General features: G+C 43.5%; 4 protein-coding genes and 1 long non-coding RNA gene across 5 annotated transcripts; 2 read left to right on the forward strand and 3 right to left on the reverse strand.

Annotated features, from left to right (window-relative positions):
- Positions 1 to 369: 369 nt before the first annotated feature.
- Positions 370 to 1835, reverse strand: LOC146613744 (alpha-2-HS-glycoprotein-like). The gene is made up of 6 exons (XM_085378084.1): positions 1709 to 1835; positions 1537 to 1618; positions 1266 to 1420; positions 1077 to 1172; positions 874 to 945; positions 370 to 750 (listed from the first exon to the last, which is right to left on the reverse strand). Exons 1-6 carry the CDS (start codon positions 1793 to 1795, stop codon positions 385 to 387), a joined length of 858 nt encoding a protein of 285 aa, XP_085234210.1. The 5' UTR covers positions 1796 to 1835; the 3' UTR covers positions 370 to 384.
- Positions 1836 to 3806: 1971 nt separating this feature from the next.
- Positions 3807 to 6186, reverse strand: LOC146613745 (alpha-2-HS-glycoprotein-like). The gene is made up of 7 exons (XM_085377601.1): positions 5911 to 6186; positions 5443 to 5550; positions 5271 to 5352; positions 5000 to 5154; positions 4811 to 4906; positions 4608 to 4679; positions 3807 to 4484 (listed from the first exon to the last, which is right to left on the reverse strand). Exons 1-7 carry the CDS (start codon positions 6106 to 6108, stop codon positions 4035 to 4037), a joined length of 1161 nt encoding a protein of 386 aa, XP_085233727.1. The 5' UTR covers positions 6109 to 6186; the 3' UTR covers positions 3807 to 4034.
- Positions 6187 to 7724: 1538 nt separating this feature from the next.
- Positions 7725 to 8701, forward strand: LOC146613746 (uncharacterized). Its single transcript, XR_014907060.1, has 3 exons — positions 7725 to 7902; positions 7988 to 8076; positions 8476 to 8701. It is a non-coding gene; the product is annotated as an uncharacterized LOC146613746 (long non-coding RNA).
- An 8-nt stretch (positions 8702 to 8709) lies between these two features.
- On the forward strand, positions 8710 to 11816 carry LOC146613747 (sentrin-specific protease 5-like). The gene is made up of 9 exons (XM_085378287.1): positions 8710 to 9416; positions 9490 to 9595; positions 9671 to 9818; positions 9931 to 9978; positions 10916 to 10993; positions 11182 to 11319; positions 11395 to 11478; positions 11566 to 11616; positions 11700 to 11816. The coding sequence occupies exons 1-9, from the start codon at positions 8735 to 8737 to the stop codon at positions 11814 to 11816; spliced, it is 1452 nt and encodes a 483-aa protein (XP_085234413.1). The 5' UTR covers positions 8710 to 8734.
- Positions 11817 to 13469: 1653 nt separating this feature from the next.
- LOC146613748 (protein crumbs homolog 1-like) lies at positions 13470 to 20058 on the reverse strand. Its single transcript, XM_085378659.1, has 8 exons — positions 20010 to 20058; positions 18797 to 19768; positions 17078 to 17628; positions 16782 to 16947; positions 14200 to 15109; positions 14074 to 14115; positions 13841 to 13963; positions 13470 to 13722 (listed from the first exon to the last, which is right to left on the reverse strand). Exons 1-8 carry the CDS (start codon positions 20056 to 20058, stop codon positions 13470 to 13472), a joined length of 3066 nt encoding a protein of 1021 aa, XP_085234785.1.
- Positions 20059 to 21111: the final 1053 nt, after the last annotated feature.

Below are 21111 nucleotides of genomic sequence, written 5' to 3' on the forward strand. Positions count from 1 at the left end.
TGTGTGTGTGTGTGTGTGTGTGTGTGTGTGTGTTCTTCTTCCATGACTGTATGAGAAGTGTCAGCGGGTTCACAGCAGGATTGAATGCACTGTAAACTTCTGCACTTGTTCTGAAAGACTTTGCAGGGATGACTGAATGCATCATGGTACATATAAGTGTGCTCACTAGGCCTGTAAATGTACTGACATAGTCGATTGTTCTGATTTATAAACACATTTACTGAAGATTTAATGATCAGCATTACATTCAGTTTTACACAGATGATTGTCTGATTTGACAGTTTAAAGCAAATTATTCCTACTGCCACTACTGGACATGGCTCACATATCAAAGGTGCTCTGCTACAAATGAAAGCAAGTATAGAGTCTGTGGGACTTGAACACTTAGAAGAATCTGACTCTTCCTGGGCAGACTGGCACGAGAGAAACTGGTCCTGTTTGAACAGCAGGAGCATCAACCATGATGGCAGCAGATACATCTCTCTTCCTGAAGAAAAGAGGAGGCTCCTTACTCGTCAAAGATTCTCCAGCTGAATCATAATCTGCAGCTGGAGCAGCAGCAGCAGGGACGACAGGTACAACTTCAGCTGACTCTGCAGATAACAGGACGTTTTGATGGGGGTTGTGGAGAGCAGTCAGTTTGTGGTGGCTGTGGCCGTGCTTGTGTGACAGGCCGTGTGTGTGCACATGAACCACTGGTGGTAGGACGGGGTCTGCAGCTGCAGTGCTGTTGGCATCTACAATGGGAATCTAAAAAAATGACATCAGTGAGAGAAAAACAGTTCTTAATGTTTTCTGTGTGAACGTTAGATGGTGAATGTTGTTTTGTCTTCATGAATCAGAACATATTAGAAGTCAGATGCAGTATTTTACCAGAGTGGAGAACATCTTGCAGTCCACACTGTGCTGGGCAATTGTACCTTTGGCTGTACAAATCCCACGAGCCTGGAGAGAGAGGCACAGCTCTCAGTTTTGTTCATTTTCAACATCTGGTGACCTGATTGAACATTTCTCCATCTCAGATCAGCTGAACAGGCCTGAAAACAAACTGAGTGCTTTTACTACTGTGTACTCACAGCCATGGCATCGTTGAGAGGCACGCAGGGATCCTCGGTGCAGTTTCCCTCAACAACCACATATTCTGTTATGAAGATGGGCCCACCAGACACAACCTGAGAGTATTAAACAGCACTGATGAACTGACAGCTGCAGGTTAAAGCATGCAGCTGTGTTACATCTGGTAAAAAGTATCCTGACTGTCTGACCTGTGATGACAACCTTCCAACCTCGAGAAGAACATGTGTCGTGTTCACAGTCATGTTGTTGAAGGTTGTCAGAGAGGCATGAACAAAGTCCAGCGCATCGGTGTTATTGAGGGGAAGGAGGCTGGGACAGCCCAAACACAAATCCTCTGTGGATACTACAAGTCGAGCAGGAAAGTCACATACAGGTTATTGACACATGCAGTATGTATGGACACTGCTGTGGTTTGTTCTTTGTAATCATTTGGATGAGAGCAGCATCTGTGATCTTTACCCTCTGATTTGCACTTGAATGCAATGACCTTCAGAACACCGCCAACCTTCTTCAGCACCACATCACAGTCTCCTTCTACCGCCTGGAAGAGAACGAAGAATCAAAGTAGGTTGATCAGAACTAATATCGACTGAATTACAGGAGTCGAAGCCTGAGAGCTTCTGCGTCTCACCGTCTGTACTTTGGGCCTGACTGTGCAGTTGGCAAGAGGCAGCGGGTCCAACACGTGACAGTCTGTCTCCAGCAGGTCAACTTCCATGTCGTATTCATCTCCGTCTGGCTAAAAAAGCAAAAATATATACAAATCACTGCACAATTGTTACATTACTTTTAAAAAATGTAGTGCATAAGATGGTAATTGACTAAATTCTGCTGTATATACTCATAAAAGCAAAGTGGACCTCCCGTCTCCAAAATTAAAGCTAAATTTAATTTCCCTCGTCTCCCCATTTAAAAAAAAAAGTCCTGTTTCATGTTTAAGACCAGCACTAAGTACATAAACATTACCTGGATTCTGCTGCAACTCCTTTTTCAAACTCTGCATGACTTTTACAAAGACTAAGTTATGTTAGGCTCTTATGCTGTGCATGTCACCTTACATCTTACTCCCATTAAAGGACTCGTGTCCCTCTTTTTTTTATGTCACAACATGTGCAATAAAAGTCTTAAGGCCAGCCTCAGCGGTGTCGCAGGAAGACATCTGCAGGACAGAAGCAAAACCTTCTGTTCAGTCATATTTTCTGTTACAGGATTCATGAGGGAAGTTTTTCTCATGATCGGACACGTTTGTTTCAGTTTTGTGTCACTTGTCTGTGTACTCTGTCCCAGTTCATCATTTAAAGCTAATTAATTTACTCATTTAATTCATGTAGACTTGTACAATGGCCTGAGCCACAATTTGTTACAAACATTTAAATGTTGCAGTGATTAAAATGAATCGTCCTCTGTTAACAGCAGTGCTCAGTATAAACAATAAAGAAAAGTGAATATATTCAGTCTAACGAGCTGTTATATCATTAGCTGTGGAAATTGAGGAGCAGTGCATGTGTTTTCAGTATGAAAGCTTCCTTTGACATCTAAATGATTTTTGATTTGGAAAAGGGTGACTCTAAGAATCCAGTAAATTCTATTAAGTGGAAAGTTACTGTTTAATAGGTTGAAGTTTACAGTGAGCGGTAGCTGGGAGCCATGAACTCTGGCCTCAAACAGATGTGCTTTCAGTACAGTCGGACATCCTGAAGGTGTGGTCATCTCTGCTCATTATTCAACCTGTCTATAGGAAACGATACGGTGTGCATATCTGTTTGATTCTCTGCCTTTAAGAGGAAAAAACATGTATATTTCTGTTCAGGATGGGTTGTACACTCTGGAAATAGAGGGCAAACAATAACACTGAGCAAAAGTGAGTATAAACCCACTATTTCACTTGATCCTCATCAAGCTTCAAACCTTTCAAGGTGGCTGCCCCACAACTTCCAGGTTTTCCATATAAATTAAAGGAAACTAAATGAGGGTCCGGAGGATACTGACCAACATCACAACCTTACTGTTTGGACTCTTGTGAATGCCTCATTACGGGCTCAGTAACCAAAATTGTGCTTTAATTTTTTTTAAGCTGAGAATTTGATGTTTATGGGTTCAAAACAACTGTCTAAAACATCTGGAAAGTGGGTGTTAGAGCAGCTGGGTATAAAAATCATCTTATCTCTTCGTGTGTGGGTAACCAAGGACAACTTTTTCTTTATTTGGCTGCTTCTCTTATCAGTTTAGCCCGTGGGGGCATCATATCGCTTTTTAGACTCAGAGGGTTCACAGCATTTTTGAGGCTGTCTACCTAATTTGTCCTTTACCATGAACTGCAGCTTTCTGAATATTGATCCATTCTTGTAAATTCACTAATAGACTTTGCCCATATTCACCAGCATTGACCTGTATGTTTGTCTGTCTGTAACCTGAGAAACTCAGGTCGATGGGATAAAATATCTTATCAACATTTTCACATTGAAATCTTTAAATAGCCTCTTATGATTATGAAGTGTGAACTCTTTCATACTTGGATGTATGAGTATCCTGGTGTTTTCATTCATTTCTGAAATGTTGAGTTGTGGTGAGCATGGATGTGCAGAGGAAAAGCTGCTGTTGTTCATGGCTGTATCAGAAATGTCAGCCGGTTCACAGGAGGGTCGTTGGCATGAGTCAACACAACAGGCAAACAGCACTGTGGACTTTTGAAATCGTTCTAGAGGACTTTGCAGAATGACGGCAAGAACTACAGTACAAATGATCAGTGTGTCCTCATTAACCCTGTAAATTCACTTGAGATTTATTCAACATCTTTACAGACAATTTGACAGAGAAGCTTGTCTGATTTGACAGTTTAAAACAATGAATTATTTCTCATTGGTTGGTGTTTTGTTACATCTACTGGAAATGGCTAATGTATCAAAGGTGCTCTGCTACAAATGAAAGCAAGTATAGAGTCTGTGAGACTTGGACACTTAGAAGAACCTGACTCTTCCTGGGCAGACTGGCACGAGAGTAACTGGTCCTGTTTGAACAGCAGGAGCATCAACCACGGCAGCAGCTGCAGCAGATACATCTCTCTTCTTCAAGTTAGGTGAGCTTTCCTTCAATAAAGATTCTCCAGCTGAGTCAGAATCTGCAGCAAGGGCAGGATCTGCAGCGAGAGCAGGGTCTGCAGCTGGAGCTGGATCTGCAGCTGGAGCTGGATCTGCAGCTGGAGCAGCAGCAGCAGGGACGACAGGTACAACTTCATCTGATTCTGCTGACTCTGCAGATAACAGGACGTTTTGATGGGGGTTGTGGAGAGCCGTCAGTTTGTGGTGGCTGTGGCCGTGCTTGTGTGACAGGCCGTGTGTGTGCACATGAACCACTGGTGGTAGGACGGGGTCTGCAGCTGCAGTGCTGTTGGCATCTACAATGGGAATCTAAAAAAATGACATCAGTGAGAGAAAAACAGTTCTTAATGTTTTCTGTGTGAACGTTAGATGGTGAATGTTGTTTTGTCTTCATGAATCAGAACATATTAGAAGTCAGATGCAGTATTTTACCAGAGTGGAGAACATCTTGCAGTCCACACTGTGCTGGGCGATTGTACCTTTGGCTGTACAAATCCCACGAGCCTGGAGAGAGAGGCACAGCTCTCAGTTTTGTTCATTTTCAACATCTGGTGACCTGATTGAACATTTCTCCATCTCAGATCAGCTGAACAGGCCTGAAAACAAACTGAGTGCTTTTACTACTGTGTACTCACAGCCATGGCATCGTTGAGAGGCACGCAGGGATCCTCGGTGCAGTTTCCCTCAACAACCACATATTCTGTTATGAAGATGGGCCCACCAGACACAACCTGAGAGTATTAAACAGCACTGATGAACTGACAGCTGCAGGTTAAAGCATGCAGCTGTGTTACATCTGGTAAAAAGTATCCTGACTGTCTGACCTGTGATGACAACCTTCCAACCTCGAGAAGAACATGTGTCGTGTTCACAGTCATGTTGTTGAAGGTTGTCAGAGAGGCATGAACAAAGTCCAGCGCATCGGAGTTATTGAGGGGAAGGAGGCTGGGACAGCCCAAACACAAATCCTCTGTGGATACTACAAGTCGAGCAGGAAAGTCACATACAGGTTATTGACACATGCAGTATGTATGGACACTGCTGTGGTTTGTTCTTTGTAATCATTTGGATGAGAGCAGCATCTGTGATCTTTACCCTCTGATTTGCACTTGAATGCAATGACCTTCAGAACACCGCCAACCTTCTTCAGCACCACATCACAGTCTCCTTCTACCGCCTGGAAGAGAACGAAGAATCAAAGTAGGTTGATCAGAACTAATATCGACTGAATTACAGGAGTCGAAGCCTGAGAGCTTCTGCGTCTCACCGTCTGTACTTTGGGCCTGACTGTGCAGTTGGCAAGAGGCAGCGGGTCCAACACGTGACAGTCTGTCTCCAGCAGGTCAACTTCCATGTCGTATTCATCTCCGTCTGGCTAAAAAAGCAAAAATATATACAAATCACTGCACAATTGTTACATTACTTTTAAAAAATGTAGTGCATAAGATGGTAATTGACTAAATTCTGCTGTATATATTATTCCAGATGCAGGTGAACATATAAGAGCTCCTATTAGCAAAAATAGAGCACATAGCTGCTTTTGATTTAGTCTGAAAATGTCCTAAAAAGTTAGAAAGAGAGGGGCACCATAAACAAAACTGTCTATAACATGATGCAGTATGGACTGCTACACTTAGTGTTTATCCTTCTTCTCTGCCCAGTAAACGTTATTCTTTTCTACTGTGTTCACACATTTCTGTATGTAACTAAACAGCACCTCCACCTGCTGACTTACCTTCGCGTAGACCTTGATGTCGTCGATCTGGTTCAGTACATACTTGTAGCCATGATGGTGCTGGGCGTTGAGGTAATCCTGCGCCACCAGAGCAGCCTCCTCCGCCTCGGGGGAGTCGCACAGAGGCCTTCGCACGATGGGTTGAGCCCATGTCCCCACCAACAGTCCCAGCACCACAGTGAAGCTCAGGAGATTCATTTCTGTGTGAAATGCAACAAAAATAAGGTATCACAGACGAGCAGATGCTGGTAAAGATGAGAGGCAGAGCTGGTGCAGGTCGCTGCTTATATACCCTGTACTTTAAACATGAAAACAGAGCCAAGTTAAACACCATGTTCATCCCTCCTGACTCTTGCGTCACATGGTGCTGCTCTTTTTTTTTTTTTTTTTTAAAGGATAACTGCCAAAGCAAATGGAAACTCACAAAGTCTAGCGTGGGACGAGCAGCCTTTAGTTCAAATCAGTTTTAGTGTCACACTCCTGCAACATATACTGACACCTGTCTCTATGTCTGCCGTGAATATATATCAAATATTACATGTGAGAAGATCTTTGGGTTCACTCGTATTGTGTAACCAGCTGTCTCCCTCAACAGAGGTCACGCTGGTCATCTACAGAGCTGGGCCCCACTGTCAGCAGGGATCTGCGGACTTGCTCAATGATACTAAAAAAAAGAAAAAAAACAGGATGTTTGCCAGGTTTTGGGGGGGACAGCGACCATCTGCTTATTACACCAGTGTCACTCAAGGTCAGCAGCAGGCCGCAAACAGAGATACTGATGAGAAGATTTCAAATGTTTTCTCAAATGAGCAATAAAGTGCAGACTGAGGACCGCCGCAGAGTCTTTCCATTCCCTCTAGAATACTTCACAAAGCTTTGAGGTTTAATAACTTTAGTAAAAACACACGGTCACTTCCATTCAGCATTAAATCACAGATATGTTACAGTACCATGCAAACGTCTCGAGCCACGGCCATTTCTTTAGATTTAGCTTTGAATGAGCCCTTTAAACTGTATCTTTAGGCTACATTGTTAGTAGCAGCCTGCCACAAGAACAACCTCCCAAGTTTGTTTGGCTTCTCCTGAAAATAGTTTAGATTTTTCCCAACTGCTTTTAAAATTGAAATCTTGTGGCAGAGACTTCATTTTTAAAAGACTTCCTGCAGCCTCTGCTACGTGCAGAGACTGCAGGGAAGTCCATAATGTTTTTGTTTGGCTTATCATTTTCATGTTTAGTTTTGTGGATTCTGGAATTGTTTAATAGTCAATGACTGCAGAAGGTTGGAAGGCAAACAAGACATTTTTTATTCTGATGTTTCTGTAGCTTTGTATTTATTAATGAGACATGATTTCTTTGACTGGTGTTTTAATGATATTGCAAGATCAACTTTAAAGACAAAACAGAAATGGATGATGGATGAAAAAGCATAAGGGGTAAGAGTGTTGAGAGTAATGGAAACTAGAAAGAAGAACTTATTGTGGTCTTATTTTGCAAAGTAAAGGGATGTATAAGTTGAAGTTGAAGATACGGTATATTTACCCGGGTTATCAAGATTTGTTGTAACACTTGTTTCTATAAAATTTCTATAAAATAAAATCCCTGAACGCACAGAGAGGGCCTGCAGGGGGCAGTGACACACTTTAATGTAACTAAACGGACGTCTAAAGAAGAAGATCGTGTTTTGATTGGTCAGGATGAGAGGGGCACGTGACTACATGTGACTGTTAACGGTCAACGGATTGGATGAAGCCGAAGTCTAACAACCAATCACAGTAAGACGTCGCTCACGTTGCGTCCGTCTGCGTGATCCAATCTTGCATCGGCTAACCTGAATGCTAAGTAAGCTAAAGAGTTTTAGCTCCAAACGCCGTGTTCTGAATAAAAAACGCTCTGATTTATGTGAACGCACACACAGACAGGACGTGTCCGCGAAGAGCTTTCTCCGCTTCGAGGTTTCATTGAGCCAAACGAGGGGGAAACTGCGAGGCTACGTGAGTGTGTGGCTAGCTCCTCGTTTGTTGCAGGCAATTGTTGGGTGTCTTTAAACATCGCCGGCTTTTTTTTTTTTTTTTTTAGCAAGGGTCTGTGATTGGAAACACGTGTCTGGAAGAAAGCAATTCAAGGCGGGCAAAACAGCGACCTGTACCCGCTCCGACAGCCTGGAGGTAACAAAATAATATTGCTTGTAAAAATAAAAATGTGTGTCTTTCTATGTGGGGACATGTGCTGCACACGCGCACCTGCAGGCAGGTCTGTAACTCTCAGACCTCTGACAACTTCTGAAAAAGGCCTCCTTCTCAGTATAAAGAGCTGATGCAAGTGCAAAAGCAACAACTGTGATGGAAGACCTGTTCAGATCATTTGCCTTTGTAAAAGAAGCAGTAAGTAATTAGTCCATATGCACATTGTTAGTAGCAGCCTGCTACTAAAATTCTTCTCTACCTGAGAAGAATTTACCAGCGTTCAGCCACTGATCGGTTCACCGTAGGATCAGATCTATTTATGAAATCCTTTTTCATCAAAGTGAGGCTCATGTGTAATCAAACTTTTGTTCTGTGTCGCAGCAGATGGTCAGACTGTGAAACCAAAGCCAGGACAGGGACCCCTAAGTAAGCTGTGAGGATCGTGTCAAATTGTGAATTCTTCAGACCTCATGTTATTTCACCTTTCCACTTCAAGGTGAAATTGTCTCATCTAACAGCGGCTGGATCATGGCCCGGAAACCATGTAGCTCCGTGTGTTGGTTTGTTGCTAAATGCTGCTACATTTGAGCCGCCTCGCTCACACTTGGCTCTCCGGAAAGCGTTCTTCACTCTCTGCCAAATGCACCGAGCACAGAGCCAGCGGAGCAAAGCGAAATACTTGAAGAGGAGGAAGGGATCCATTTCTTTAATCAATGGGGTCTCTCACATGTCCAGGCGAGCCAAGAGGCGCTTGTACTGTAAACTACAGCTTTGGATGTGGAGGAAGTGGAGAGAGAAGTGCCACTTTGGGATATTTAGAGCTAAAAAACGCTTTGGCTCGGGCCCTGGCCTCAGTTTAAAGACACAAAAAAATAAAAGGAAAGCGTACCACGCGCTGAATGCAGCAAAAACATCAGTCCTTGTGTCAGCTCTTGGATGTGATACTGGAGGTTCAGAGGATCCCCTTAAAAGACAGAACCAGGATGTGAACACAGATGCTGCTGCAGGTACTGATGGTGAAACCATTACAGGAGAAACTTTGGTACACATTGGTGAAATTAGAGAGCCTTTAAGACACTGTCATAGTATCCAATCTTCATTAAATGCAGACAGTTACACATGTGAAGACGTCACACAGAGCAGGGTACCAGGAACAACTCCTGCACAAAGACTCGAGGTCGGCAGCCCATCAGCACAGACTGCTGGTACTCCAGGCCAGGACCAGAGTACAGTCACAGATACTGATGAGACCATCAGTAGTAAAAAAACAGTATCCCCTCACACTGATGTCAGCCTGAACGCACTGACGAAGGACATCCACGGTATGTGCATCGTTAACATTTGGTGCAACTTTCTTCTCTGGGCCGTTTGTTAAGAGTTTCTGTGTTTCTCCAGAGTTTCTTGATGACTTCTACATGAAATATGGAAGCTTAATCCCATTACGTAAGAACGACGTCTTGAGGCATCTCAAGGGGAAGTTTTACACTGGTTTAAGTGACAGGTAAATCAGAATTCTGTTGTTGTGGTAAAGAGTAAGTGGGAGCTTTCTGAGCGTTGCCCGTTTGTGTCTGTTCAGGAAAAACACAGTCCTCTCTGAGGTTACCAGATACCGAGCTGCGATCCTCCAGAAGCCCGTCCCGTCTTTTCAGGTGGTCTACAAGAAACACACGTTGACTCTGGACGATTTGTTGACGCTGGCAGATCAGAACTGGCTCAACGACCAGGTTAGCATCATCTATAACACCAAACACGCCATGCTTTACTGGATTCACTGGAGTGTGAATGTTTAAGATCAATGTAACGGGTGTGTGTACGCATTTGTTGTTTCTGTTGAAGGTTATGAACATGTACGGGGAACTGATCATGGATTCATCCCATCAGAAGGTAATTAAACAAAGCTCTAAATGAAGCTCTAAAAATGCTGGAATTTTTCTTGCATCGGAACGCTAAGCGAGGAAAGATTTCACCTACCGGACTTATTCATTAAAGGGACTATAAGGCTGTATGTATTTCTATATTATTTAACGAGGTCAGTTTATTTACTCCAGACTGTTTAAAATGCTTTTTACCCCTCCGCTGTAAAAGGCTGACAGAGTATTGCTGTCATCCTGCCGGGCGGGCAGGCATGGAGGAGGAGGAGAGCTGGAGAGGGAATCAAGCCAGTTTCAGGAACAGTTTCTGCTCCTCTGTACAAGGAGGAGCAGAAAAAAGCAGGAGCCCCACAAAATGACTTCCAGCTGCTCTCTATGAGGGTGGCATGAGAACCTAATGTCCTTTAGTTGGAGCTCACAGATGATCTTCGTGCAGCTCGACTGACTTTCGGTGCCACAGATCACCAGAACGGGCAAGTCGACCACTGGCACCCGTCGCTTTTCACACATGAGAGCAGATTCACTGAACTTGTGTAGCAGACCTGAGTCTGAAGATATCATCCAAACGTGATACTCTCTGCAGCATCAGCCAGGATGATTGGTTAGGCAGTCGGTCAGTGATGCTCTGGTGACGAATAGCCTCTGAGCGTCAAACATGGCTCAGCTTGTTAGCCAGTGCTGCGTTGAGTGCTGTTAGATATGGAGATGAAATCCACAGACCTACAGTTAGACCTTATGCTGGTGCAGTAGGCCCCAGGTTCCTTGCTAGTAGCCCATGTAGTGCTGTGGACTACCCCTAGGAGTACTGGTACCCCAATATGAGACAATACTGTAGATATCGTTCCAATATTTATCCTATTACTTGAAAGCGATGTTTGATCCTAGAACTTTTAAATCTACGTATTTTTAATTGTTATAAACTGATGATTTCTGTTTGTCTTCGCTTTTAGGTCCATTTTCTCAACAGTTTCTTCCACCGGCAGCTGATGACCAAAGGATACGATGGTGTTAAGCGATGGACGAAGCAGGTGAGCTCTTAGATGGAAATGATGTGATACCCTTGTTAGTCATGCAGCTTTCTATTGCCATGTTTCTCCCAGAAGCAAAAAGAACTAACATAACTTTTATTTCTATGCAATGAAAAGTATGAAAAAAGTCTCTAAAGAACTAAAGAGTGGGTGGGATGGGTGGCTGTGATCTCGTGTGTCTCGTCCAGGTGGATTTGTTTTCTAAGAGACTTCTTTTGGTGCCTATCCATCTGGAGGTTCACTGGTGTTTGGTGACTGCCGACATCGTCCAAAAGAAAATCTGCCTTTATGACTCTCAAGGGAACGGGCTCCAGAAAGTTGGAAGGGTAATTACACACTTCACGTACACGCAGTTACTTTGACAAAATACTTTTTCTATCTAAACGTTTTCCTCTCAACAGAACATCCTGAAATACTTGATGACCGAAGCAAAAGAAAAGAAGCAAACTGCTTTTGAAAGCGGTTGGACGGTGGCGTTCGATGAGGTACGTCGTCCTGGTTTAAACTGTTACCTGTTTGAACGCTCGCTCTCACTGACACGATGTGCTGTCTCCCCCTGCTGCTCCTCGCAGAAAGTCCCGCAGCAGACCAACGAGAACGACTGCGGAGTTTTTGTTCTGGAGGTATGTGCGACTTTGTTCGCGTGCATGATCGTTTCAGATTTGTTTCTGTTGCTTGCTCACTACATGATATTGCTCTTTTACAGTATTCTAGATGCCTTGCTCTGACAAGACCCCTCCACTTCTCACAAAAAGACATACCAAAGATACGAAAGAGGATCTACAAAGAGCTCTGCGACTGTAAGCTCCATGAACAGGACTGATGAGTCATTAACTTGTTGGATGGATGTGTTTTGGTATAAAAATAACATAATAAGCAACTTAAAGAAGTCCAGATGCTTTTCTTTCCAAGCTCCTTGGACTACGATGACCTGGTCCAAGGATGACTGAGAACCTTCACAGACAACATCGTGTAGGGTGTGATTGTGGTAGCAGCTCCACAGCGGCCTTACATTATGTATATAATGTGAAAATACGATCCCTGCTGCGAAATATAATTCACTCGTCAGGTCACATTTTCATCCATTTTGGTAACTACTGCATATGATCAGTATTTAATCAAGCATGTCTTTGAGAGGAGAAGACGAGTGGACTTACCTGGAGCCATACGGAGTCTGTCCTGTCCTGTGTCCGTTTGGCAGCTACTATGTTTCTGTGAATCTTATTGGCACCATTGTTAGCATCAGATTTGACCTGTTATCACCAGATGAGTGAATTGAAGTAGTGTTTTCTTGAATGTGCCTGTTTCAGATGAGCAATATGTATACAAAGGATTTAAATAAAAACTGTCATTTTCCAAACATTTCACATTTATTTATATTTGTTTCTCCTAAAAGAGACCTTTAATGCTCATTTCCATCTACATGTTTTTTTCCTGTGACTCAGAGTAGGTTTGCATGATTCATATTTCAGTATGATCCTTTTTTTTTTAATCACATATTGGACCTTTTGCAGCCCCTCAGGTGTGCCTGATAGTCATATTAGGCATATCACATCACACAGTGCCAAAAGTAGAAAAAAAAAATGCATAAAAGTGAGTGTTGAACTCACGTTTGCATTTGCTGACCTCACCAGTTCAGTCTCTATCCATGTTTAACATGAGCATCTACAATTGTAGATGCTATGTTTGAGAAATGAAGGAAAAGCATAATGGGTTCCCTTTCAAGATCAGATACTGTATGCAGGACAACTTATTTTATATTACGTTACATAAATATTTGTAAATACGTCTTAGATACATATATTGTAATTTCAGTTTCATCCACTTGATTATAACTATGCGAGGAACAGTTACAAAACCCAGTGAGAGAAAAGCTGTCGCACAGATCAAAAAGTGGATATTTAAGGCACACAAAGAGCTCTCTAAAGTGTAGTTTTCAGTATTAGAACCAGATTCACACACTGTCAAAAACACGATGGAGTATGTATTGTTCAACATAACCAAATTGCTGACCCTGTCAATACATTACACGAATACATAACGTATATCAACAGCCACTGTTCCTCGTTAGCAGCTCGTTGTAAAGCTGAGATTTAAAAAAAATTGTCTTCATAAAAAATTCAAACATTCATAAAAGTCTCATGTTTACGAGTGCACACTGAAACCAAGAGCTGTGTATCTGCAACACGGACCACTTAAATACTGCAGGTATTATGTAGATTAATGCAGATACACCTGGTTTATCAACCTAAATCACAAGAGGCCACAAAGGAGAACAGTTTCCCCTTACCACGGAGACTATGTAGGTAGATATATTTGCTCGCAATGTCTGTGGACGTGTATGTTCCCACAGGAAGAGATAAAACTGATTCATACAGCCCAAAGATGTTGCAGATCTCCTCCAGTAGATGTGCTGTTGTGACTGATTAACCCTTCACATCGAGCTAGGTCTGATTTTATTCATCATAAAGAGGGTCTAATCGTTGATCTGGAACCCCCACTCAATTTCTGGCTCGTCGTCGAGACGAATCACGAGGTAGGACACGAGCTGGAAGAGGTTCTGCCACAGGCCCAGGAAGAGGTACAAGTAGAAGTCGCTGACGTCTATTTGGCAGTGAATCCCCGAGTAATTCATGTCGCACACGCACTCAAAACTGTTCACATAGTTGACACAGAAACCTCCGTTCATACAGGGGTCAGAGGCACATTCATCCACGTCCTTCTCACACCTGAAAGGAAAATTTAAAAAAGTTCTGTTTTTGGCCACCTGGGGGCAGTAGCTGCACTGAAATGGACTTTTAAAATCACAAGTTGCGTGCAAATTAACTATCATTATGCATGTCATACCATTGTCCCGCGAAGCCAGGCAGGCAGTAACAAGCATCATCAGCCTCGGAGCAGCTTCCTCCATTAAAGCAGCTGTAGTTCCACCGTGTACCCGTGCATGTAGACACGGGCAACCGAGGAAGTCTGGGCAAACATCAGAAGAGAGAAAGTAAACACTGTTTAATTCAGAAATGGTTGATTTGTTGTTTACTTGGTTAAGTGAAGTGTGTTGAATTTGATGTAATAGCACTTACGGATTGGTCTCGATGTACCATGGGATTTCAGGGAGTTTCTCGCTGTAATAGAGAAGTTTGCAAATCAGCACAACTGGTGACATTGCTATCTCTGGTGACATTGAAATCAACTCTTGAGGAACTCACTCGCAGTACTGGCCGGTCATATTTTGAGGGCATAGACAGGAGTACGTCTGGAAGCCTTTGAGGCACGTGGCGCCGTGGCTGCAATTGCTTTTTTCACACATATCGACTTCTACCTCACATTGCTCGCCGCTGTACCCCTGCTCACACGCACACTTATACCCTCCAGGTAGGCTGACACAGTTGCCGTAGAGACAGGGCCCGGAGATGCAGGGGTCTGTCGAGTCTTGACACAGGTGGCCCGTCCACTCGGAGGAACACGTGCACTGATGCAGGTCAAACAGGTCCTCGCAGACACCCTCGTTCCTGCAAGGGTTAGGTGTGCAAACACTGGCTCCCCAGCAGCCGTACAGCAGGGGAGCATTGCTGTTTATCCTCAAAAACTGCTCCTCCTGAGGTCTGGGCAGGTTCAGCTCTGTATCGGGGTGGAAAGGGAGAAGAAGCCCCCCAATCTCGACAGGACCCAGACAGCCAGACAGATCCACTCCAGCATTCAGGCTTAGACCACCCAGGAAGATGTCCGCTTCCTTGCTGAGAAACTCCAGGTCACCCACAGCTGTTTTGGGCATGCTAATGGCCTCCTTTCCTCCATCCACGACCATGATCCAACTGGAGGTCGATGCCTGGGTTTCCAAGCTGAGCTTCACAGTGTGCCACTTTCCATCACTGAACTGAGTCTGGCTTTGAATAGACACGTTGTCCTTGTCACCCCCAACCTGGAGATCCATGACCACATGAGAGTTCAGGAGAGAGACCGTCAGGTAGTTTGAGTCCTTGTGTGCATGCAGTAATGTGGCAGCAAGCCGTCTTGAGCGGAAGCTGAGGGAGACACTGGTCAGGATGCGCTTAATCTTTCCATTGCTCCGGTACTGTGGAATGCTGCTTCCAAGCCGAAATGTCACATTAGACAAGCCTGTAGCAGAGACAGGGAGGAGCAGCTTACTTGTTGCAGTCTCAAAGCATCACACCCATACAGACTACAGTCCCCCCTGAACATTAAAGACTCATGTTTTCAGGTCTTGAAGAGTAACCTAATACCACATTGCTCTTAGTCCTCCCTGTGGCTGAAAGTTTGACACAACCCATTGTAAATATGCTCTACATTTTGGGGCGTGGGCCATATTATAGAGCAAATTAATCTTTTCCCAATTTCCTTTATTTTTAACACATGTACACAGTAGATTTTGTATTACTCGATTGTCCTTTTTCCTTTTCAGTTATCCAATATAGATGTGAGAAGAACTTTTCTCCCTTACAAATGCTAAAACAAAAAATAAATGCCATCTAAATTTGCAGGCCTATGTGAATTTAATTTTCTTTCTTTCAAAATCACTGTTCACATCTCTCAAAAGGAGTGTCTCAAACCCCGTAAAGTACCTTGAGGTTAGTCAAGGCTAATCCACTCCATAAAATACCCTTAAAACTACAGTCTACTTACAATGTAAGATTGGGACATGTTATTGGTTTTACTGTCAAATTACCAAGAAATTATGCTGCACTTAGAGCAGCAATTACTTAGAGTATGACTTATCCCCTTTCCTGTAAAATACCCAGAATTGTGGCACTATGTAAAGTTACTTACTAATTACTAAAAATTACTTACAGACTTATTCAATTTATTTACAACAATTATTTATTTGCGTCCTCTAAAAGCATTATTCTAGTATTCCTACCTTTATGAATGTGTAGGTTATTATAATTACATTGTAATATCAAATAAAAAAACCACTGACATTCCATTAAATTACAGGGGAATTACATGCTGAGTTGCACGCTGTATTATAAAGCGTTAAACCAGTTTCTTTAAGAACTGCATACTGCTCATGTTTAATAAAAAAACAGTCTGGTCTGCTTTTACAAAGTGCACCCTGTGAGCGGGAAGTTCCTAGTGTAGTCACAAGGTTAGAGTTTAATTAAGCTAATGTCTTTTTTCAGGACTCTGTAAGTTCAACCACACTTGACAGTAGCCTGGCAGCATAGCAAATACAAACATACCAACTCTGCCTCAGCGGAAACTGATTTGTACTGGCGTACAGAAGGAGATGATTCCACTTTATTCTGACTGAGCCTTAATAACTTCAACGAAAACATAATTCCAAAAACATCCAGTGTGAAATAACCCCACTGTCCTTACCGTTTGTTTTTATTTAAACAGCAAATTAGCTCAAAAACTGTTTAAAAAGCTACTGTTTTTCCCCTCCCCTCTGTGAACATGTGACTGCTCCAGGAAGACATGTCATCATAAACTACCACAGCCATGTGGCAGCAGAGTTAATCTGACCAGGGATTACCACGCCTTAGAGGAATCCCATGCAGGATCCCTGCCTCTACTGTGTTCCCTGCTGTAATCAACAGTGCTGTAATTAAAACTGTGTGTGCACCATTGAGTCCCCTAAAGGGACGTGCAGTGCTGATGATGTCTTCAGTGGATGTCAGTTCGCTTGCACATTACTTGTAAATTCTTCCAAATGCTTGCATGTGCCATGAATGGGAAATGAATTCTTAAAGAGTCTTTATTCCTCCCTGATGATGTACTTTCAGGACATGCATTATGCATGACTGGAACCTGTTATCAGGTTACTTACATTCAAAACCCTGAGAGAGGGGCTGACACATTGCAGCAGCTGGGCAGGGAGACAGCTCGCACCATTTCACCTCCTCACAGCGCCGCCCTGCAGTGTTGGGGGGGCAGTTGCAAATGAAATCATCCCACATGGAGTAACACACTCCCCCGTTAAGACAGGGGTTCACCTAATGCAGAGAAGACAGTATCAATTAATTATAAAGCACTCTTTCAGTGTTAGTGCAGACACCAGGGTCGCAAGGGGTAGCAGCTCATGCACAACAGCGTTATCGATATGGCAGCACTGCCATAACTCACAGCACAGGCGTTGTCGCTGCTGCATCCTTCTGCAACGCTGATGAGTTGTTCCAGGTTGTACGATTCTACCGGAGTTGATATTGGATAGAACTGCAGTCTTTTGTTGTTAATCCTCAGATCCTGGATGCATCCCTTGAAGTACCCGCCAAAAGAAGCCGATGCCCTTGAGTCTGGTAGCCCCCCGACATAAACCATATCCCCAGGATGGACCTGGATGAGCCTGATGGGTATAAAGCCCTGGCTTTGGGCTGACTGGAACAAGGTGGCTACCACTCCTTCCAGTTTCAGAGTCACCAGGTGGAAATGGCCGTCATTGATCACAGCCCGACCGACCAGGGTCTCAAAGTTGTTGACCTGAACTTTGATCATACCCGCTTCCAACCACAGGCGGAGGTACTGGCTTGTGGTGTTAGTCATGATAAGGAGCAGACCACTGGACTGTCTGGTGCGGATGAACATGGATATGATCACAGTATCACCTGGGTCATCATCCAATGAGAACACAGCATAGCTCTCGAGGTCTTTGTTTCCAAACCTGGCTGTGATGTACTCTGTATAAGCACGAGAAAGAGAGAAATTCATAATTTACTTAACAGGAGCAGTAAAGTCTTACATGTACAATCCCAGTAAAATCAAAAATGTGCAGCATCTCCAGTCTTTATGTAAGTGATAAAAAGATGTATCGTCTTATCTAACACCAAATAGTCTCTAATCTCATTTTTAAGCAAAAGAATGCCATGATTATTGTACAGTTGTCAGTGTTATGGGAACTAAACGAGTTATTGTTTCAGTAAAAGGTTTTTACAATGAAGAAGGCTCGCAGGTCATTACAAGGAGGAGCTCCTCAGTTTGGCAACCAAAGAAGACACAAGTCCATAAGACTCCCTGATCTGGCAAACTGAAGGCATTCCCGGTCAATTACTGAACACCACGTTGTTTTAATCCTCGATGCAGGTGTATGTTCTAAAAGCATGGCTGTTTGACTTGACAGTCTGCTATTTCTACCAGCTCCGTAAGCTCCTTTAACGTCTGCCGACTAATTTTATCCTGCAGGGTGCTTCTCTTCACAGCTCACCACTGACACTTGAGCAGCAAGATGACTCAGGCTGAGCTTGAACTTGAACCAGTGCACCTATATTTAAAGGGTATCTCCAATAATTTGTCATCAGCTAAATTAAATGTTATTCAGGATTCAGAAATGTTACCTAACAGAGATCAGGTTAGCGCTAATGGGTGTGGTTCAATGGAAATCGCACCACATCTATTAAACCAAAAGTTGCACAAGGCCAAAAAAGGCTTTTGCTCACAAAACCTACATATTTTTTAAAAGTTATAACCTCAGACTGAAACAGCCATTTGTTAAAGAGGACCTCCATTGCTGTGTTTCATTGTGGGAAAGAAAATTAGTTTTTTGAGGTTCTGTACCTAAAGAAATAAAAAGACTATGTAGGGAGGAGGCTGGGATGGAGAGACAGGTCAACAAAACACTGGATGCAGAGCTTTTTAATGCCATGACTTTATGCAGTATTTGATGTTGCAGGTAAGGAAACAAACACAGGAGAAGCCCTGAACAGTAGGCGGGGACAGACAAGGTTTTTGTGGATGGCGGAGCAAATAGGAAGAAAAACTGGGAACTAACAAGCAATTTGAGTTTATTTGAGAATCTAATTAAAAAATTTACACAGCTTGCAATGATGTTAATGTATATGTAAGTCTTACCCTCTGCACAGTTGTTTCCCTCATATGGCCTGTGGCACTCACAAAGGTAACCCCTCCAGCCTTGGCTAACACAGCGGCCTCGGTTCTGACACGGGCTGTCGTCACACTTGTCTTTGTCGCTGCACCCCACAGTGATGTTCGCCTGGATGTGTGAACCTTCTGGCGCTATAACCGGCAATAACAGCCGTGAGTCTACAAACACATCTCTGAAGCAGCCCAGAAAAGCAGGAGGGTAGTCTGCTTCCTCCACTGCCCTGCCCAGTGTCCAGTTCCCACTGATTGCTCCAATGAAGAGGCTGTGACGAACTGCTTCGGGCTCAGGGAGAGAGGAGGCCTGTTCAAGCAGCTGGACTTCAGCATTGGACTCTCTGGTGCAGCTTCCTTCAGTGCATAGCAGCCTGATGAGATTGACCACGCCACCCAGAGATGCTTCCACTGTGTGCCACTTGCTGTCAGACAAATATCCTGGAAGCTCTTGAACCAATGTGCTGGAGCCTTGGCCTCTCAGGCTGAGGAGGCAGAGATGCCCGTGCATCAGCTCGATGCTGAAGAGCAGATCGTCCACCCTGCGTTGTAAGAGGGTGCCAACCAGTTGTTCCGTCCTGAAGCTGAAGGTGACGTTAAGAGGAGCTTCTTGGTCTAGGAGCGGCGTCTGTATGTACACATAGCCTCTGGACTCAAATGAGAAAACAGTAGGAGTCTGGCATTTAGGGCTCGTGAAGCCAGCAGGGCAGATGCATGTGTAACTGTGGTGATCGTTCACAAATAAGGGAGAACACACTCCTCCATTCTCACACTGGTTCTCATTACAGCCTGTAAGTGCAACTGTGCAATTCTGTCCACCATACAGCTGCCCGTTTTGGCTCTGAGAGGCGCAAAGGCATCTGAATCCTCCATTGTGGCTCTCACATACACCACCGTTTTGGCATGGCTGCTGTTCACATCCACTGATGTCCTCGCTGGAGACGGTGTCTAGAGAACAGATTATAGTTCATTATAACTTTTTATACATATATTTGTGTAAACAGAGAGGCACGTAAGGCGTCTACACAAATGAATTAATTTTAAACATAAAAAAAAAAATCAGCTGTACAAACTTCAGTACACTTCACTTCACTTCAAATATGCCAATGACGAGGTGAGAACGAGAGCAGAAAAACATACTAATGACTCTAATATTGACCTGTGACAACAACACACAAGTTATATTTACCTGCAAAAAGCAACCACAGCATGCACAAATACACGCTGAATCTCAACATTGTCCCTTACAATCCTACAAACTGTTCAATATTTGGCAGGTTTGTTATTTTGGATCAAACACAGGTGAAAATACTTGCATGTGCACCTCCATCTTCACTGCCTGAGGGCCACTGTTTGTGTGCGTTCACTGAAATGCATGGATCGCTGCACGCCAGATAGGAGGGATTAAGCTAATGCACTTACAATGTCTTACACGTTAAACGTGTTGGGGAAGGGAGGGGTGCACCCAAGAGGCTAATCTGAACAACTTCAAGCATGTTCCCTGGACAGAACTCTAATGTCCTCTTATGTAAGGGATGGCGATGCCAGAGGTGCCAGAGTTTGGGCACAACTGAAATTCAGTTTGAGAATTAAGTTTATGTAGAGGTAAGCAGTCCTTCCATTCACTTTTATGCACATGTCCTGAAACATGGTTGAGTGCAGTTTGGCTGCAGTGGGTTGGATCAAGGCTCCAGTCTTTGAATGAGGCAAACTGAGGCCAGTGTTTCTAATCTGGGAAGCATCTTTGTCATTTAAATGCCTCTGACGTAACCACAATTCATTTAACTCTAAGAGCATTCACTTTGGTCTCTGGTACAACTAATGGGCTTGATGCTCTGTTTGTGTTGCTTATTTTACCATTGGTCTGGCTCAGGCTGATAAACCTAGGACTCCACCCTATGATGAGGGTTTTGAACCCTTAAACTCATTCACTGAAAATATTACCAAAATACTCCGTATTGCCATGCATTCACTTTAGTGAATTCAGAAGTACAGTGCTAACAATGTACTTCAAATTTAAATATACAGTACAACCAAATTGCCCTGCAGGAGGTGGGTGACTCTGTAACTTCTTCCACCTGGAGGGGCCACAGCCTAATCGTGGATTCACATCCAGGGGCCTTCTTGCTGTGGGTCAACAGTGCCGACCATCTCACCACGATTCCTCCAATATTACTTTATATTATATTTTTGTTGCAATTGGCTGGGAATTTTTACATTTTTAAAAACAAAATACTGCATTTATATGTTGTCAACGGTTTAAAAAAAATCTTAAATGTTAGCTGTCAGAT

Source organism: Diplotaxodon limnothrissa, linkage group LG18 (assembly GCF_057381915.1).
Source record: "Diplotaxodon limnothrissa isolate DT_005_m linkage group LG18, D_limnothrissa_male_GT1.1, whole genome shotgun sequence".
Lineage (NCBI taxonomy): Eukaryota > Metazoa > Chordata > Actinopteri > Cichliformes > Cichlidae > Diplotaxodon > Diplotaxodon limnothrissa.

What these genes read in the sequence shown, in the direction of transcription:
- LOC146613744 (XM_085378084.1), bottom strand. Translation starts at nt 1,795, where the DNA reads ATGGAAGTTGACCTGCTGGAGACAGACTGTCACGTGTTGGACCCGCTG. An exon ending in TCAGGCCCAAAGTACAGACG is followed by an intron (nt 1,619 to 1,708) that starts GTGAGACGCAGA and finishes GTTCTCTTCCAG; the next exon opens with GCGGTAGAAGGAGACTGTGA. An exon ending in ATTCAAGTGCAAATCAGAGG is followed by an intron (nt 1,421 to 1,536) that starts GTAAAGATCACA and finishes CTCGACTTGTAG; the next exon opens with TATCCACAGAGGATTTGTGT.
- LOC146613745 (XM_085377601.1), bottom strand. Translation starts at nt 6,108, where the DNA reads ATGAATCTCCTGAGCTTCACTGTGGTGCTGGGACTGTTGGTGGGGACA. An exon ending in ACATCAAGGTCTACGCGAAG is followed by an intron (nt 5,551 to 5,910) that starts GTAAGTCAGCAG and finishes TTGCTTTTTTAG; the next exon opens with CCAGACGGAGATGAATACGA. An exon ending in ATTCAAGTGCAAATCAGAGG is followed by an intron (nt 5,155 to 5,270) that starts GTAAAGATCACA and finishes CTCGACTTGTAG; the next exon opens with TATCCACAGAGGATTTGTGT.
- LOC146613747 (XM_085378287.1), top strand. Translation starts at nt 8,735, where the DNA reads ATGCACCGAGCACAGAGCCAGCGGAGCAAAGCGAAATACTTGAAGAGG. An exon ending in ACTGACGAAGGACATCCACG is followed by an intron (nt 9,417 to 9,489) that starts GTATGTGCATCG and finishes GTGTTTCTCCAG; the next exon opens with AGTTTCTTGATGACTTCTAC. An exon ending in TGGATTCATCCCATCAGAAG is followed by an intron (nt 9,979 to 10,915) that starts GTAATTAAACAA and finishes CTTCGCTTTTAG; the next exon opens with GTCCATTTTCTCAACAGTTT.
- LOC146613748 (XM_085378659.1), bottom strand. Translation starts at nt 20,058, where the DNA reads ATGTTGAGATTCAGCGTGTATTTGTGCATGCTGTGGTTGCTTTTTGCA. An exon ending in CCTCTCTCAGGGTTTTGAAT is followed by an intron (nt 15,110 to 16,781) that starts GTAAGTAACCTG and finishes TCTCTGCTACAG; the next exon opens with GCTTGTCTAATGTGACATTT. An exon ending in CCTGGCTTCGCGGGACAATG is followed by an intron (nt 13,723 to 13,840) that starts GTATGACATGCA and finishes TTTTCCTTTCAG; the next exon opens with GTGTGAGAAGGACGTGGATG.